Source organism: Nerophis lumbriciformis, linkage group LG22, assembly GCF_033978685.3.
Source record: "Nerophis lumbriciformis linkage group LG22, RoL_Nlum_v2.1, whole genome shotgun sequence".
Lineage (NCBI taxonomy): Eukaryota > Metazoa > Chordata > Actinopteri > Syngnathiformes > Syngnathidae > Nerophis > Nerophis lumbriciformis.
Genome location: NC_084569.2, coordinates 10,309,959 through 10,329,759, shown reverse-complemented (window position 1 = coordinate 10,329,759; position 19,801 = coordinate 10,309,959). Strand labels below are relative to the sequence as shown.

The window sequence follows — 19,801 nt, the reverse complement described above, 5'->3', positions numbered from 1 at the left end:
GGCAATTTTATGAAAAGAGTCGTAGTTTTACCCGACAAAAGTCAAAATTTTATAAGAAAAGTTTAAAATGTTGGCAATATTTTAATAATTATCGGAATTTTATAATAAAAGTCGTAATATTACTCAACGCAAGTCAAAATTTGACAAGAAAAACTGAACATTTGTGCAATATTATGATAAAAGTTGGAATTTTACGAGAAAAGCTTAAAATGTTGGCAATTTTATGAAGAGTCATAATTTTACTCGACAAAAGTCGCAATTTTATAAGAAAACTTTTACATTTTGGCAATATTATAATAATAATCGGAATAATTTTACTCCAAAAATGTCCCTATTTTACAAGAACAACAAAAAAATTGGCGATATTGTGATAAGTCAGAATTTTGTATGACACGTCACCATTTTGCATTAAAAAGTAATAATTTGACATAAAAAACGGAATAATCTTACGAGAAAATATTGCAATATTACAGAAGCAGAAAGAATATGAGGAATTGTTCCCAATTTTATAAGACAAAAAGTCGACACACTGAAAAAACTGCTTTTAGTTTTTTTTTTAGATTTTTTGTTTGTAATTGATTTTTAATCTTCCTTATTTACTTCAAGTTATTACAGTATGTCTCTATATACATATTTATTTGATTTTTTAAATTAATTTTGGCCAAAGGGGGCACATTTCAATTTCTTACACACACTTGTTATTACATATGTTGACCAGAGGGGGAGCACTTTTAAAACCGACACAGTCAATTTGAAAAATCCCTCTTTTTTTGGGACCACCCTCATTTTGATAGATGCAATGGTTTTCTGTATTGGGACCATGATTTATGTCATCACTTGTTCACACCTCCTCATATGGAAGCTACTTTTCCTTGTTGATGTCTCAAGAAGCGTAGAAATACAAGAACACACACACACACACACACACACATACACACATGTAATAACTCCCAGCTGTGCAAGCTAACAGGAGTTCTGTCATTTTGCCCAATCTTACATTTCTTTTCAATTGTTCTAATTGTCTCTTGCAATTCTCCTGCTGCATCTAATTAGACGTCACCTCCCCCACACACACTCCCTCCTTGCACATTTTCCTTCCTTCTCTCCCGTGCTTGTTTCTGGCATCAAGGTGGCCCGTTTTTAAACACTTTATATTGTCTTTCCGGTCCTGGCAAGGACACATTGAGTGAGGATGAGGAGAATCAGAAGGGATTCATGAGGCTGAAATGGAACCATATGTACATGCTGTGTTGCATTTGGGGACGTCCACACAGGAAGTTTGGTTTCGGGTATGGTGGGAACTTTTATAGATACATTTTTTTTACTCTGAACTTCATCACAGAAGCAAGACCAAACTGCAGAATGCAGTCGAGTTTGGCATGGGAGGCTTGTTGTTGATAATTGTTCAAAGGGAGGTCAAATCGCACCTTTTTTCTAGGAAAATTATTAATTGTATTTTGAAGTTCAGTTAAAATCACAAACCCCAAAACCAGTGAAGTTGTCACGTTGTGTAAATGGTAAATAAAAACAGAATACAATGATTTGCAAATCCTTTTCAACTTATATTCAATTGAATAGACTGCAAAGACAAGATATTTAACGTTCGAGCTGAAAAACTTTGATATTTTTGACATATATTAGCTCATTTGGAATTTGATGCCTGCTACATGTTTCAAAAAAGCTGGCACAAGTGGAAAAAAAGACTGGGAAAGTTGACTAATGCTCATCAAACACTTATTTGGAACATCTCACAGGTGAACAGGCAAATTGGGAACAGGTGGGTGCCATGGTTGGGTATAAAAGCAGCATTCACAAACAAGGATGGGGCGAGGGTCACCACTTTGTCAACAAATGCGTGAGCAAATTGTCGAACAGTTTAAGAACAACATTTCTCAACCAGCTATTGCAAGGAATTTAGGGATTTCACCTTCTACGGTCCGTAATATCATCAAAAGGTTCAGAGAATCTGGAGAAATCACTGCACGTAAGCGATGATATTATGGACCTTTCATCCGTCAGGCGGTACTGCATCACAAAGCAATAAAGGTGTGTAAAGGATATCACCACATGGGCTCAGGAACACTTTAGAAAACCACCGTCAGTAACTACAGTTGGTCGCTACATCTGTAAGTGCAAGTTAAAACTCTACTATGCAAAGCCAAAGCCATTTATCAACAACACCCAGAAACGCTGCCGGCTTTGCTGGGCCCGAGCTCATCTACAAACCCCGTTTCCATATGAGTTGGGAAATTGTGTTAGATGTAAATATAAACGGAATACAATGATTTGCAACTTATTTTCAACCCATATTCAGTTGAATATGCTACAAAGACAACATATTTGATGTTCAAACTGATAAACTTTTTTTTTTTGGCAAATAATCATTAACTTTAGAATTTGATGCCAGCAACATGTGACAAAGAAGTTGGGAAAGGTGGCAATAAATACTGATAAAGTTGAGGAATGCTCATCAAACACGTATTTGGAACATCCCACAGGTGAACAGGCTAATTGGGAACCGGTGGGTGCCATGATTGTGTATAAAAGCAGCTTCCATGAAATGCTCAGTCATTCACAAACAAGGACGGGGAGAGGGTCGCCACTTTGTGAACAAATGCCTGAGCAAATTGTCCAACAGTTTAAGAACAACATTTCTCAACAAGCTATTGCAAGGAATTTAGGGATTTTACCATCTACGGTCTGTAATATAATCAAAAGGTTCAGAGAATCTGGAGAAATCACTGCACGTAAGCGATGATATTATGGACCTTCCATCTTTTCCGTCATAGAATTACCACTTTATTGTAAAAATGACTTATTTTCTCATAATAGTTGGACTTCATGTTCCTAATTCATTGATTTTTCTGTCACACACAAACTTTATTCATTATTAACTTTATTCTCATAATGGTTTGAATTGTTTCTAATATTAGAACTTTGTCCTATGAAATGATGGTTTTGTATGTAAAAATCTTATTCTTCTTCGACTTTTTTCTTAAATATTTAAGTGTTATTATTGTAAAAAAAAAAAAAAAAAATTCCACTAATATGGCTTTTTTTCAACTTACGATACTGCAACTTTTGAAATGACAAATGTTCTTCTAAAATAAAAACTATTATTTTAATATATCAATATTTAGCCATTTTTTTCTGCAATACAGGTGTTTTGTTGTAAAACGACAGCTTTATATTTCAATATTTGTGGACCTTTTTTTATAAAAACCTGTTCTTGCAATATAGTGGCTTTTTCATTTAAATGACAATATTTTGCCTTTTTTTATTTTGAAGACAACTTGCCATAGTGTGAAGTCATTCTCACAAAAATGTCAATAATATTTTCTTTGTACTGTAACATTTAAGATCTTGTTATATTTTTGTAAAGTTTGTCAATTTTATTTCATATATTATTTGAAAAATGATGGTAATATTTCTACTTTTCCGTCATAGTTTTGTTGTAAAATGACAGCTTTATATTTCAATATTTGTGGACTTTTAAAAAAAATAAAAACCTGTTCTTGCAATATAGTGGCTTTTTCATTTAAATGAAAATATTTTGACTTTTTTTATTTTGAAGACAACTTGTTCTTGCAATAGTGTGAAGTCATTCTCACAAAAATGACAATAACATTTTCCTTGTACTGTAACATTTAAGATCTTGTTATATTTTGTAAAGTTTGTCAATTTTCTTTAAAATATTATTTAAAAAATGATGGTAATATTTCTACTTTTCCGTCAAAGAATTACCACTTTATTGTAAAAATGACTTATTTTCTCATAATAGTTGGACTTCATGTTCCTAATTATTTGATTTTTCTGTCAGACACAAACTTTATTCATTATTAACTTTATTCTCATAACGGTTTTAATTATTTTCCAATATTAGAACTTTGTCCTGTGAAATGATGGCTTTGTATGTAAAAATCTTATTCTTCTTCAACTTTTTTCTTAAATATTTAAGTGTTATTCTTGTAAACAAATATACTATTTTTTTCCACTAATATGGTTTTTTTTCATCCTATGATAAATGTTCTTCTAAAACAAAAACTATTATTTAAATGTATCAATATTTAGCCATTTTTTTCTGCAATACAGGTGTTTTGTTGTAAAATGACAGCTTTATATTTCAATATTTGTGGACTTTTTTAAATAAAAACCTGTTCTTGCAATATAGTGGCTTTTTCATTTAAATTACAATATTTTGCCTTTTTTTTATTTTGAAGACAACTTGCCATAGTGTGAAGTCATTCTCACAAAAATGTCAATAATATTTTCTTTGTACTGTAACATTTAAGATCGTGTTATATTTTGTAAAGTTTGTCAATTTTATTTCAAATATTATTTAAAAAATGATGGTAATATTTCTACTTTTCCGTCATAGTTTTGTTGTAAAATGACAGCTTTATATTTCAATATTTGTGGACTTTTTTTTTTAATAAAAACCTGTTCTTGCAATCTAGTGGCTTTTTCATTTAAATGACAATATTTAGACTTTTTTATTTTGAAGACAACTTGTTCTTGCAATAGTGTGAAGTCATTCTCACAAAAATGACAATAACATTTTCCTTGTACTGTAGCATTTAAGATCTTGATATATTTTGTAAAGTTTGTCAATTTTCTTTAAAATATTATTTAAAAAATGATGGTAATATTTCTACTTTTCCGTCATAGTTTTGTTGTAAAATGACAGCTGTATATTTCAATATTTGTGGACTTTTTTTTAATAAAAACCTGTTCTTGCAATATAGTGGCTTTTTCATTTAAATGAAAATATTTTTGACTTTTTTATTTTGAAGACAACTTGTTCTTGCAATAGTGGGAAGTCATTCTCACAAAAATGACAATAACATTTTCCTTGTACTGTAACATTTAAGATCTTGATATATTTTGTAAAGTTTGTCAATTTTCTTTAAAGTATTATTTAAAAAATGATGGTAATATTTCTACTTTTCCGTCAAAGAATTACCACTTTATTGTAAAAATGACTTATTTTCTCATAATAGTTGGACTTCATGTTCCTAATTATTTGATTTTTCTGTCAGACACAAACTTTATTCATTATTAACTTTATTCTCATAACGGTTTTAATTGTTTTCCAATATTAGAACTTTGTCCTGTGAAATGATGGCTTTGTATGTAAAAATCTTATTCTTCTTCAACTTTTTTCTGAAATATTTAAGTGTTATTCTTGTAAACAAATATTTAAAAAATTTCCACTAATATGGCTTTTTTTCATCCTATGATAAATGTTCTTCTAAAACAAAAACTATTATTTTAATTTATCAATATTTAGCCATTTTTTTCTGCAATACAGGTGTTTTGTTGTAAAATGACAGCTTTATATTTCAATATTTGTGGACTTTTTTTTAATAAAAACCTGTTCTTGCAATATAGTGGCTTTTTCATTTAAATGACAATATTTTGCCTTTTTTTTATTTTGAAGACAACTTGCCATAGTGTGAAATCATTCTCACAAAAATGTCAATAATATTTTCTTTGTACTGTAACATTTAAGATCTTGTTATATTTTGTAAAGTTTGTCAATTGTATTTCAAATATTATTTAAAAAATGATGGTAATATTTCTACTTTTCCGTCATAGTTTTGTTGTAAAATGACAGCTTTATATTTCAATATTTGTGGACTTTTTTTTTTTTTTATAAAAACCTGTTCTTGCAATATCATGTTTTTTTCATTTAAATGACAATATTTAGACTTTTTTTATTTTGAAGACAACTTGTTCTTGCCATAGTCTGAAGTCATTCTCACAAAAATGTCAATAACATTTTCCTTGTACTGTAACATTTAAGATCTTGATATATTTTGTAAAGTTTGTCAATTTTCTTTAAAATATTATTAAAAAAATTATGGTAATATTTCTACTTTTCCGTCAAAGAATTACCACTTTATTGTAAAAATGACTTATTTTCTCATAATAGTTGGACTTCATGTTCCTAATTCTTTGATTTTTCTGTCAGACACAAACTTTATTCATTATTAACTTTATTCTCATAACGGTTTTAATTGTTTTCCAATATTAGAACTTTGTCCTGTGAAATGATGGCTTTGTATGTAAAAATCTTATTCTTCTTCAAATTTTTTCTCAAATATTTAAGTGTTATTCTTGTAAAAAAAATATATACTATTTTTTTCCACTAATATGGCTTTTTTCATCTTATGATACTGCAACTTTTGAAATGACAAATGTTCTTCTAAAACAAAAACTATTATTTTAATTTATCAATATTTAGCCATTTTTTTCTGCAATACAGGTGTTTTGTTGTAAAATGACAGCTTTATATTTCAATATTTGTGGACCTTTTTTTAATAAAAACCTGTTCTTGCAATATAGTTTCATTTAAATAAAAATATTTTGACTTTTTTATTTTGAAGACAACTTGTTCTTGCAATAGTGTGAAGTCATTCTCACAAAAATGACAATAATATTTTCCTTGTACTGTAACATTTAAGATCTTGTTATCTTTTGTAATGTTTGTAAATTTTCTTTAAAATATTATTTAAAAAATTATGGTAATATTTCAACTTTTCTGTCATAATTACCACTTTATTGTAAAAATGACTTATTTTCTCATAATAGTTGGACTTCATGTTCCTAATTCATTGATTTTTCTGTCAGACACAAACTTTATTCATTATTAACTTTATTCTCATAATGGTTTGAATTGTTTTTCAATATTAGAACTTTTTCCTGTGAAATGATGGCTTTGTATGTAAAAATCTTATTCTTCTTCGACCTTTTTCTTAAATATTTAAGTGTTATTCTTGTAAACAAATATACTATTTTTTTCCACTAATATGGCTTTTTTTTCATCCTATGATAAATGTTCTTCTAAAACAAAAACTATTATTTTAATTTATCAATATTTAGCCATTTTGTTCTGCTGTACAGGTGTTTTGTTGTAAAATGACAGCTTTATATTTCATTATTTGTGGACTTTTTAAAATAAAAACCTGTTCTTGCAATATAGTGGCTTTTTCATTTAAATGACAATATTTTGCCTTTTTTTATTTTGACGACAACTTGTTCTTGCCATAGTGTGAAGTCATTCTCACAAAAATGTCAATAATATTTTCTTTGTACTGTAACATTTAAGATCTTGTTATATTTTGTAAAGTTTGTCAATTTTATTTCAAATATTATTTAAAAAATGATGGTAATATTTCTACTTTTCCGTCATAGTTTTGTTGTAAAATGACAGCTTTATATTTCAATATTTGTGGACTTTTTTTAAAATAAAAACCTGTTCTTGCAATATAGTGGCTTTTTCATTTAAATGAAAATATTTTGACTTTTTTATTTTGAAGACAACTTGTTCTTGCCATAGTGTGAAGTCATTCTCACAAAAATGACAATAACATTTTCCTTGTACTGTAACATTTAAGATCTTAATATATTTTGTAAAGTTTGTCAATTTTCTTTAAAATATTATTTATGGTAATATTTCTACTTTTCCGTCATAGAATTACCACTTTATTCTTGTAAAAATGACTTATTTTCTCATAATAGTTGGACTTCATGTTCCTAATTGATTGATTTGTCTGTTAGACACAGACTTTATTCATTATTAACTTTATTCTCATAATGGTTTGAATTGTTTTCCAATATTAGGACTTTTTCCTGTGAAATGATGGCTTTTTATATAAAATGTTTATTTTTATTTACATTTTTTCTTAAAATATTTAAATGTCATTCTTGTAAAATTACCACTTTTTTCACTAATATGGCTTTTTTTTTCCAACTTATGATACTGCAAATACATATCCTTTTGAAATGACAAATGTCCTTCTTCTAAAATTAAAACTATTCCTTTAATATATCAATATTTAGCCATTTGTTCTGCAATATACGTGTTTTGTTGTAAAATGACCGGTTTTTATTTCAATATTTTGGACTTTTTTTTTTTTTATAAAAACATGTTCTTGCAATATTTTGGCTTTTGCAAATTGCAAATCCTCCATTTAAATGAAAAGTTTTCCCTATTAAATCCACAGCATTTATCTGAATATTTTGACTTTTTTTTATTTTGAAGACAACTTGTTCTTGCAATAAAATTCTCACAAAAATGTCAATATTTTCCTTATACTGTTACATTTAAGATCATGTTATAATTTGTAATATTTGTAAATTTTCTTTAAAATATTTAAAATATAATTATGGTAATAATTCTACTTTATTTATTACTTTACTATCTAACACAAACACATCCAGACCAGTGTTTCGTGTTCCAAACCAAAGTAAGCTAAGATGAAGAAGTCCAAGCACACGTTCACATTGAAACTTTGACGAATAATAAATAATCGTGCATGTTGCAGAGAATGTGAAGTAGAGTGCATATAATACCTGGCAGGTGATAGCAGCAGTGTGTGGGTGGTAAATCACTGTAATTGCACCACGGACATGAAGGCCCAATTATACCAATGCTATAAATATCCTCATCTGTGCTTGGGAGTGCTGACAGTGATGTGCTGCAAATGGGAAGTCAAATAGAATGAATTAAAACAAATATAGAACAAATGAGGAAACACACACTTAAACTAAGCACCACTAGCCATGACTCACACTTTGTCGTTTAACAGAAATGATGACCTCATCGTTGTGTTATATTTGAATGGAACTCTTAGAACAACATTACTCAACAAGCTATTGCAAGGAATTTAGGGATTTCACCATCTACGGTCTGTAATATCATCAAAAGGTTCAGAGAATCTGGAGAAATCACTGCACGTAAGCGATGATATTACGGACCTTCCATCCCTCAGGCGGTACTGCATCAAAAAGCGACATCAGTGTGTAAATTATATCACCCCATGGGCTCAGGAACACTTCAAAAAACCACTGTCAGTAACTACAGTCCGTCGCTACATCTGTAAGTGCAAGTTAAAACTCTACTATGCAAAGCGAAAGCCATTTATCAACAACACCCGCTGGGCCCGAGCTCATCTAAGATGGACTGATACAAAGTGGAAAAGTGTTCTGTGGTCTGACGAATCCACATTTCCAATTGTTTTTGGAAACTGCGGACGTCGTGTCCGCAGGAAAATAATCATCCGGATTGTTCTAGGCGCAAAGTTGAAAAGCCAGCATCTGTGATGGTATGTGGGTGTATTAGTGCCCAAGGCATGGGTAACTTACACATCTGTGAAGGCGCCATTAATGCTGAAAGGTACATACAGGTTTTGGAGCAACATATGTTGCCATCCAAGCAACGTTATCATGGACGCCCCTGCTTATTTCAGCAAGACAATGCCAAGCCACGTGTTACAACAGCGTGGCTTCATAGTAAAAGAGTGCGGGTACGAGACTGGCCTGCCTGTAGTCCAGACCTGTCTCCCATTGAAAATGTGTGGTGCATTATGAAGCCTAAAATACCACAACGGAGACCCCCGGACTGTTGAACAACTTAAGCTGTACATCAAGCAAGAATGGGAAAGAATTCCACCTGAGAAGCTTCAAAAATGTGTCTCCTCAGTTCCCAAACGTTTACTGAGTGTTGTTAAAAGGAAAGGCCATGTAACACAGTGGTAAGGCCATGTAACAGTGGTAAAAATGCCCCTGTGACAACTTTTTTGCAATGTGTTTCTGCCACTAAATTCTAAGTTAATGATTATTTGCAAAAAATATATAGTTTCTCAGTTTGAACGTTTGCAGTCTATTCAATTGAATATAAGTTGAAAAGGATTTGCAAATCATTGTATTCTGTTTTTATTTACCATTTACACAACGTGCCAACTTCACTGGTTTTGGGTTTCGTAAATGACCACCAACACAATCCTGAGTGTGAAAACTCATTCTTGACAATTAACTGGCGATGTCAATCTCGCAGGCGGTGCAGACACAGGTGGAAGAAGCCCCCACAACCACCCACCAAGCCCGGTCGAGGCTCCACGGCGACCCCACAGAGTTTGCTCCCCGCCTTTGCCACCTGGTGCGGGCGGACACTCGCTACGGCTTCAACCTACACAGCCATCGGTCCAGACCTGGCCAGTACATCCGCCTGCTGGACGCCGGCTCGCCTGCGGACCAGGCCGGACTACGACCTCAGGACCGAATCGTTGAGGTATAGGACACACTCAAGTTTGTTTATCATGACAACAAGAAGTTCGTTTTTTTTAAAGACCTATTAAAAAGTGCTAGGCAAAGATCCTCTATAAGGCTGTAATGGTTTAATATTTTAGTTCTGAATATGAAGTCTCTCCTCCACAAATAAAAGATCATCATGAGCAGTTTTAGCCACACAGCACCCCCCCACCCCCCCTCGTTCCCATGACCTTTGCCCTCTCCGGCTGTACGTCAGACGCCAAACTGCAATAATATCTCATACTGTTGAAAGAAGTTCCAAACATCCTACATGTTCTGTGCTATTTATGACATTCTTAATGAAAACCTTCTTGAGACCTCCGAAAAATGCCTACCTCTTTAGGACCAGCCTTTCTAGATATATAAAGATGTGTATTTACAACATTAATAATATATACATACTATGCAGATATAAAAAAGCTTGTTGTGAAAAATGAGTTGGAATTTCACAAGAAAAAGGTCCCAATTTCACAAGAAAAACTTGGAATTTTGGCGGTATTATAATAAAAGTCGTGGTTTTACTCAACGCAAGTCAAAATTTTACAAGAAAAACTGAACATTTGTGCAATGTTATGATAAAAGTTGGAATTTTACTCAATAACAGTCGCAATTTTACAAGAAAAGCTTCAAATTTTTTGCAATTTTATGAAAAGAGTCGTAATTTTACATGACAAAAGTCACAATTTTATACGAAAACTTTAAAATTTGGGCAATATTTTAATAATAATCGGAATTTTACTTGGCAAAATTATGACGAAAGTCATCATTTTACTCAAAAAATGTTTACTTTTGTATGCACATTAAATCAACAAAAAATCCTGACTTTGAAGCAATGTTCACATACTCTAGTATTTGGCTCTCTATTAGATGCAATGTTTTTTCTGTATTGGGACCATGATTTTGGTTCTAACTTGTTCACCGGTCCTCATATGGAAGGTACTTTTCCTTGTTGATGTCTCAAGAAGGGTAGACATACAAGAACACACACACACACACACAGCTCAGGTGTTTCCTAAGAGGATTCCCTAGAGAAGCAGACCTGTGCAGCTCATATTAATTATGGCAGAGAAGTCGGTGCATTGTCATGAGTGTGTTAATGAGGCACAAAACATGACACCTGCTGTTGTTGCGCCAAAAAAAACCATGCTTGTTTGCTTCTGAAGCGGTGACAAAATGGAGGCACAAAACATGACACCTGTTGTCACGCTAAAAAACACAAAAAAACCTGCCGTTTGCTTCTGATGCCGTGACAAAATGGACGACCAAACTCTTTATTGTCATCTACTTTGCCCCTGAATGACCTGCTCAGTCTGCACATGCACCTTTTTACCACCTTTTTTTTTAATTTGTGACAGCAGCACTATGAAGGTCCACACCAGAACACAAGACATGTGACACCAGCTTTGAAACCAAGGAGACACATTAATAATTTGTGTTCATGGTGAACTTTGCATTTGTAAAAGTGCCTGCCACACCGAGGACAAAGTCTAGACAGCAGCACTTGTACTGCAGTAGTGTGTAGGACTATGTTCTAAATGTAGTTCTATGTTCTGTGACTGACCGCGGAACCGTCCAGTCTTCGGCCTCAAACGGCTTCAGATTCCATGGATAGCCTTCCATATGAGGAGGTGTGAACAAGTTAGAACATAAATCATGGTCCCAATACAGAAAAAACATTGCATCTAATAGAGAGCCAAATACTAGAGTCCGTGAACATTGCTCCAAAGTGGAGATTTTTTTGTTGATTTAATGTGCATACAAAAGTAAACATTTTTGAGTAAAATGATGACTTTTGTCATAATTTTTCCGATTATTATTATAATATTGCCAAAATGTTAGTTATCTTATAAAATTGTGACTTTTACCAAGTAAAATTATGACTCTTTTCATAAAACTGCCAACATTTTAAGCTTTTCTTGTAAGATTGCGACTGTTATTGAGTACAATTCCAGCTTTTATCATAATATTGCACAAATGTTCCGTTTTTCTTCTAAAATTTTGACTTGCGTTGAGTAAAATCACGACTTTTATTATAATACCGCCAAAATTCCAAGTTTTTCTTGTGAAATTGGGACCTTTTTCTTGTGAAATTCCAACTCATTTTTCACAACAAGCGTTTTTATATTTGCATAGTATGTATATATTATTAATGTTGTAAATACACATCTTTATATATCTAGAAAGGGTGGTCCTAAAGAGGGAGGCATTTTTTTGTAGGTCTCAAGAAGGTAACAAATACAAGAATGTGTGTGTGTGTGTGTGTGTGTGTTCTTGTATTTCTATCCTTCTTGAGACATCAACAAGGAAAAGTACCTTCCATATGAGGACCGGTGAACAAGTCAGGACATAAATCATGGTCCCAATACGGAAAAACCATTGCATGTAATAGAGAGTCAAATACTAGAGTCCGTGAACATTGCTCCAAAGTGGGGATTTTTTTGTTGATTTAATGAGCATACAAAACTAAACATTTTTGAGTAAAATGATGACTTTTGTCATCATTTACCAAGTAAAATTTCCGATTATTATGATAATATTGCCAAAATGTTAGTTATCTTATAAAATTGTGACTTTTGCCAAGTAAAATTACGACTCTTTTCATAAAACTGCCAACATTTTAAGCTTTTCTTGTAAGATTGCGACTGTTATTGAGTACAATTCCAGCTTTTATCATAATATTGCACAAATGTTCCGTATTCTTCTAAAATTTTGACTTACGTTGAGTAAAATGACAACTTTTATTATAATACCGCCAAAATTCCAAGTTTTTCTTGTGAAATTGGGACCTTTTTCATGTGAAATTCCAACTCATTTTTCACAACAAGCTTTTCTTGTGAAATTGGGACCTTTTTGGACAATCTGTACCAAAAAGGACGGAGCTTTACTGAATGGAATACTGTAGCACCTGTCACTAACGCAACATGAAAAGTAAAGGTTTTGGCTTAGAGTGTGTACCGACTCCAAGATCCTCTATTTGACAGGAGCGCTCTGCTGTTTTTTTAAGACCTACTGCAAACATTGTAGGTCAAATATCCTCGAAATATCAGGAGAAATCTACTGTTTTTTGAAGAGCTACTGCAACATTCTTAGTCAAAGATCATCTATGTGACAGGACCGCTCTGCTGTTTGAATCGAAGATAATACAAAACCTAAAACCAGTGAAGTTGGCACGTTGTGTAAATGGTAAATAAAAACAGAATACAATGATTTGCAAATCCTTTTCAACTTATATTCAATTGAATAGACTGCAAAGACAAGATATTTAACGTCCAAACTGATAAACTTTGGTATTTTTTGCAAATATTAGCTCATTTGGAATTTGACGCTTGCAACATGTTTCAAAAAAGCTGGCACAAGTGGCAAAAAAGACTGAGAAAGTTCAGGAATGCTCATCAAACACTTATTTGGAACATCCCACAGGTGAACAGGCTAATTGAAAAGAGGTGGGTGCCATGATTGGGTTTAAAAGCAGCTTCCGTGAAATGCTCAGTCATTCACAAACAAGGATGGGGCGAGGGTCACCACTTTGTGAACAAATGCGTGAGCAAATTGTTTAAGAACAACATTTCTCAACCAGCTATTGCAAGGAATTTAGGGATTTCACCATCTACGGTCCGTAATATCATCAAAAGGTTCAGAGAATCTGGAGAAATCACTGCACGTAAGCGGCAAGCCCGTGACTTTTGATCCCTCAGGCGGTACTGCATCAAAAAGCGACATCGGTGTGTAAAGGATATCACCACATGGGCTCAGGAACACTTCAGAAACCCACTGTCAAGTAACTACAGTCGGTCACTACATCTGTAAGTGCAAGTTAAAACTCTACTATTCAAAGCCAAAGCCATTTATCAACAACACCCGGAAACGACACCGGCTTCGCTGGGCCCCGAGCTCATCAAAGATGGACTGATGCAAAGTGGAAAAGTGTGCTGTGGGCTGACGAGTCCACACTTTCAAATTGTTTTCGGAAACTGTGGACGTCAAAGAGGAAAAGAACCGATCCGGACTGTTCTAGGCGCAAAGTTAGTCTGTTTTTGAGAACCGATTGCAAAATTCCTTTGCTCTGCTCTTTTAGAAGACCTAGCGCAATTATGCCCGTCGAAGATCCTTAACATGACAGAAAAACGGCTATTTCTGTGGATCCGCAGAAATAGCATGCTATTTATGAAGACCTACCGTATTTTCCGCACTATAAGGCGCACCTAAAAACCTCCAATTTTCTCAAAAGCTGACAGTGCGCCTTATAATCCGGTGCGCCTTATATATGGACCAATATTGAGCCACAACGGGTCTCACAACTACGGGATGCATAACGTAACCCCAGCCTCTACTGTAGCGTCTATTCTATGCGCCTTATAATGCTGTGCGCCTTATATATGAACAAAGTTTTAAAATAGGCCATTCATTGAAGGTGCGCCTTATAATGCGGTGCGCCTTATATATGAACAAAGTTTTAAAATAGGCCATTCATTGAAGGTGCGCCTTATAATGCGGTGCGCCTTATATATGAACAAAGTTTTAAAATAGGCCATTCATTGAAGGTGCGCCTTATAATGCGGTGCGCCTTATATATGAACAAAGTTTTAAAATAGGCCATTCATTGAAGGTGCGCCGTATAATGCGGTGCGCCTTATATATGAACAAAGTTTTAAAATAGGCCATTCATTGAAGGTGCGCCTTATAATGCGGTGTGCCTTATATATGAACAAAGTTTTAAAATAGGCCATTCATTGAAGGTGCGCCTTATGATCCGGTGCGCCTTATAGTGCGGAAAATGCGGTACTACAATTATACTTGCCATATATGCTTTATATGACAGGAAAGTAGTGCAGTGTGTGAATGGTTGTCTATCTGTGCAGCTGGGATTGGCTCCAGCCCTCCTGTGACCCTGAAAGAGACAAGCGGTAGAAAATGGATGGATGTTGCAAAAAAATACTCGTCAAAAGAGCCTCATTCGGCTGGAGTGCTCTGCTGTTTTTGAGGATCTACTGCAAAAAAAGATAGCCAAAGATCATTTTGACCTACTCAGTGGCCTAGTGGTTAGAGTGTCCGCCCTGCGATGGGTAGGTCGTGAGTTCAAACCCCGGCTGAGTCATACCAAAGATTATAAAAATGGGAGCCATTACCTCCCTGCTTGGCACTCAGCATCAAGGGTTGGAATTGGGGGTTAAATCACCAAAAATGCTTCCCGGGCGCGGTCACCGCTGCTGCTCACTGCTCCCCTCGCCTCCCAGGGGGTGAACAAGGGGAGTGGAAATGCAGAGACCACACCTAGTGTGTGTGTGACAATCATTGGTACTTTAACTTTAACTTAACTTATCAGCTTTACGCCATCGTCAGGTAAATGGCGTCAATTTATGCCGTCGTCAGGTCAACGGCGTGAACGTGGAGGTGATGCGTCACAGCGAGGTGGTGGCGTTCATCAAGAAAGGCGGCGACGAGACGTGGCTGCTGGTGGTGGATCCCGACACGGACGAGTACTTCAAGATGAAAGGGATCACGCCCACCGTCAGCCACGTCAAAGGTGAGTCGAAAGGTGGCTCGGATGAAGTTCTTCCACATGTCTGATTTGTTGTTGTTGTTGTGACAGACTACAGCGGTCCGTACGTATCGAAAAGCTCGCCAAGCCCGCTGACGAACGGCAGCTCCTCGCCGCATTCCTTCAGGTCAAAGAACTCGGTCCGTAGTAACGGCAGACAGGTGGGTGTGATATCTGCTTCCTTTCATCATCGACATCAGGGGTGTCAAACTCAAATACAGAGTGGGCCAGAATTTAAAACTGAACAAAGCCGCGGGCCAAGGTTGAACAAATTAACCTTTTAATAGGGACCCAAACAAGTTTTGCATTAAATATTGAACAAGCAAGGCTTATATAACTTTATAGTGACATGCAAAATCAAGTTTCAAATAATAATTAAAAAAGATCAATGGCATATCAAATCCAATTTAAATAAAAATGTAATGCCTCTTTTCTATTTGCAGCCTTCTGAGGGAAATATCAACATTTACTTTTTCCACAGGCTAATAAATTTGAAAATAAAATAACAATGAATAAACCAACCATTCAGGACTTTAAACTGCTCAGTTTGCAACACACTGATCTAATCTGATGTGCCCAAGCTGCCATCTTTTCTTGGATGATAGTTCATTAATGTCGGGACTCAGGCTTTGAGCTGAGGCAACCCTCATTATCCAACGAAGGTGTTCATGAGTCATTATACCTCGTAGTCCACCCGGATCACAGTCTTGGGGGCGTGCTTTAAAGGCACTGCGTTTATCGTCCTCTACGAGCTGTCGTCACGTCTGCTTTTCATACATTCCAACAACATGCCCGCCCAGTCACAAGATATGAGCGGCTTCTGTACGCACACTAGAGATGCGCGGATAGGCAATTATTTCATCCGCAACCGCATCACAAAAGTCGTCAACCATCCGCATCCACCCGAACTAACATTTAATCAAAACCGCACCCGCCCGTTGTTATATATCTAATATAGACGATGCAAGGCATTAGTGAGGTTATAAAGCTTTTGCCTGTTAAAGAAAGGAGACTGATCCAATGCAGCAAAGACATTCAATGCGTGCCACGCTGTCACGGCCCAGACGCACACCAGTGCGCAATCATCCGGGAGCCGCGCTGAGCGCACCTCCAAGCACGCTCGCGCCACTCAAACTGCTGCAGGCAGCTGCGTTCTATCTTGTTTTAACATCCTGTGGCACTCTTCTGGGATCACGGCGGACGAAACTGCTCATGCTCAGGGTGTTTGTGGAGGTTCGGGGTTTTGCACAAATGTGATGCACCATGTTAGATGTCCCGGTTTTGTGACTGTCGTAGACATAAACAGCGTCGCAGCTCTTGCAAATCACGTAGCCAGCATTACTATCATCCTGATTTACAACCTCATAAAAACGAGTCCACGCTGAACTTTTCTGGCCTTTTTTTCCCCTGGTCTTTAGTATTCCCTTTTTTAGTTTGTCGCGTACCACGTTTGCTGCCGGCGTTGCCATCTCTTTTTTTTCTTCTTCTTCTGTTGTGGCATATGCTGCAGGTGCCTGCTCGTTTTTCGTATGTGTTTAACAACATTTAACTATGTATATATATTTCCGAATTGGTTTAACTGCCACCCGCCTGAATCTATTTAAAATCTAATTTTTTTTTTTATTTCAACCGCCCGACCCGACCCGCGGATAAAATCTAATTTCTTTTTATTTCAACCGCCCGACCCGCGGATAATCCGCGGACTCCGCGGTTGTGTCCGCAAACCGCGCATCTCTAACGCACACACACGTTAATGCAATGCATACGGTGCCCGTATAAATAACTGTTAGAAATATGCGCCACACTGTGGATCCACACCAAACAATTGACAAACACATTTCGGGAGAACATCCGCACAGTAACACAACATTAACACAACAAAACAAATACCCAGAATCCCATGCAGTGTTGTGCCGGATAATGCACCCCCGGCGTAGAATGCACCCCATAACGGGAGTGTTATATCAACTAAAGCCCACACTTAAAGTTTCCACGTGCAAGATTGAATCTATTTAAAAAAGTTATTTAATAAGAAGCCAAAAGTGCTAAAACAATCATGTTCGTGTTGGAGGAGTTGTGAATGAATGAAATATGAAATCCGTGCCAAATTTGGCCCGTGGGCCAGAGTTTGACACCCATGATCTACATCTTCATATGCAGTCGTGATCAAAAGTTTACATACACTTTTAAAGAACATAATGTCATGGCTGTCTTGAGTTTCCAATCATTTCTACAACTCTTATTTTTTTTTGTGATAGAGTGATTGGAGCACATACTTGTTGGTCACAAAAACAATTACATGAAGTTTGGTTCTTTTATGAATTTATTATGGGTCTACTGAAAATGTGAGCAAATCTGCTGGGTCAAAAGTGAAGTGAAGTGAATTGTATTTATATAGCACTTTTCTCTAGTGACTCAAAGCGCTTTACAAAGTGAAACCCAATATCTAAGTTACATTTAAACCAGTGTGGGTGGCACTGGGAGCAGGTGGGTAAAGTGTCTTGCCCAAGGACACAACGGGCAGTGACTGTCAAGACTTGGACTAAGGAGCAGTTTCCTGCGTGGATTGTTTTCCCGAGATGCAAAAGAATTGGATTGGACATCGCGTGAAGGTAAATACATGATTTCATTATATGATAAAAAAGTGCAAACAAAAGGCGCGCACAAGGCAGAGACACAAACTTGGCTAAGGAGCAAAACTAACACTAAGACGTAAACTATAGGCATGAAACAAATAAACACTTACTGTGACACGGATAAACAAAAACTTACTTGGTCAAGCAAGGAACTATGGCATGGAAAGCATAAACAGAGTCATAAAGAGTAATGTCGCCAGGTCGACTACCTGGCAACTACCGGCTTAAATAATAAAGACATGATTGGTGACAGGTGCGTGAGTCCGAACACATGACAGGTGAAACTAATAAGTTTGACATGGTAACCAAAACAAAGGAAACAGGGACTAAAAGAGTCCAAAAACCAACAGAACATAACATGACCACAGAACATGACAGTGACTAGGATGGCGGAAGCGGGGATCGAACCTGGAACCCTCAAGCTGCTGGCACGGCCGCTCTACCAACCGAGCTATACCGCCCAAGTATACATACAGCAATGTTAATATTTGCTTACATGTCCCTTGGCAAGTTTCACTGCAATAAGGCGCTTTTGGTAGCCATCCACAAGCTTCTGCTTGAATTTTTGACCACTCTTGATAAAATTAGTGCAGTTCAGCTAAATGTGTTGGTTTTCTGACATAGACTTGTTTCTTCAGCATTGTCCACACGTTTAAGTCAGGACTTTGGGAAGGCCATTCTAAAACCTTAATTCTAGCCCGATTTAGCCAATCCTTTACCACTTTTGACGTGTGTTTGGGGTCATTGTCCTGTTGGAACACCCAACTGCGCCCAAGACCATCACCATGCTTGACGGTAGGGATGGTGTCCATGGGATTAAAGGCCTCACTTTTTCTCCTTCCAAACATATTGCTGGGTATTGTGGCCAAACAGCTCAATTTTTGTTTCATCTGACCACAGAACTTTCCTCCAGAAGGTCTTATCTTTGTCCATGTGATGTCAGATGAAACAAAAATTGAGCTGTTTGGCCACATCCATCCATCCATTTTCTACCGCTTGTCCCTTTTGGGGTCGCGGGGGGTGCTGGAGCCTATCTCAGCTGCATTTGAGCGGAAAGCGGGGTACACCCTGGACAAGTCGCCACCTCATCACAGGGCCAACACAGATAGACAACATTCACACACTAGGGCCAATTTAGTGTTGCCAATCAACCTATCCCCAGGTACATGTCTTTGGAGGTGGGAGGAAGCCGGAGTACCCGGAGGGAACCCACGCAGTCACTGGGAGAACATGCAAACTCCATACAGAAAGATCCCGAGCCCGGGATTGAACTCAGGGCTACTCAGGACCTTCGTATTGTGAGGCACATGCACTAACCAGAAGGTCTTATCTTTGTCCATGTGATGTCAGATTAAACAAAAATTTAGCTCTTTGGCCACAATACCCAGCAATATGTTTGGAGGAGAAAAGGTGAGGCCTTTAATCCCAGGAACACCATCCTACCGTCAAGCATGGTGGTGGTAGTATTATGCTCTGGGCCTGTTTTGCTGCCAATGGAACTGGTGCTTTACAGAGAGTAAATGGGACAATG

General features: G+C 36.1%; 1 protein-coding gene across 1 annotated transcript in view; it reads left to right on the top strand.

Annotated features, from left to right (window-relative positions):
• LOC133615571 (Na(+)/H(+) exchange regulatory cofactor NHE-RF2) overlaps positions 1–19,801 on the top strand; it is a 74,772-nt gene that overhangs the window by 51,994 nt on the left and 2,977 nt on the right. The window contains exons 3-5 of the mRNA XM_061974262.2: positions 9,842–10,075; positions 15,466–15,619; positions 15,686–15,795. Of these exons, the coding sequence (XP_061830246.1) occupies positions 9,842–10,075; positions 15,466–15,619; positions 15,686–15,795 (498 nt within the window). The remainder of the gene's footprint in view (positions 1–9,841; positions 10,076–15,465; positions 15,620–15,685; positions 15,796–19,801) is intronic.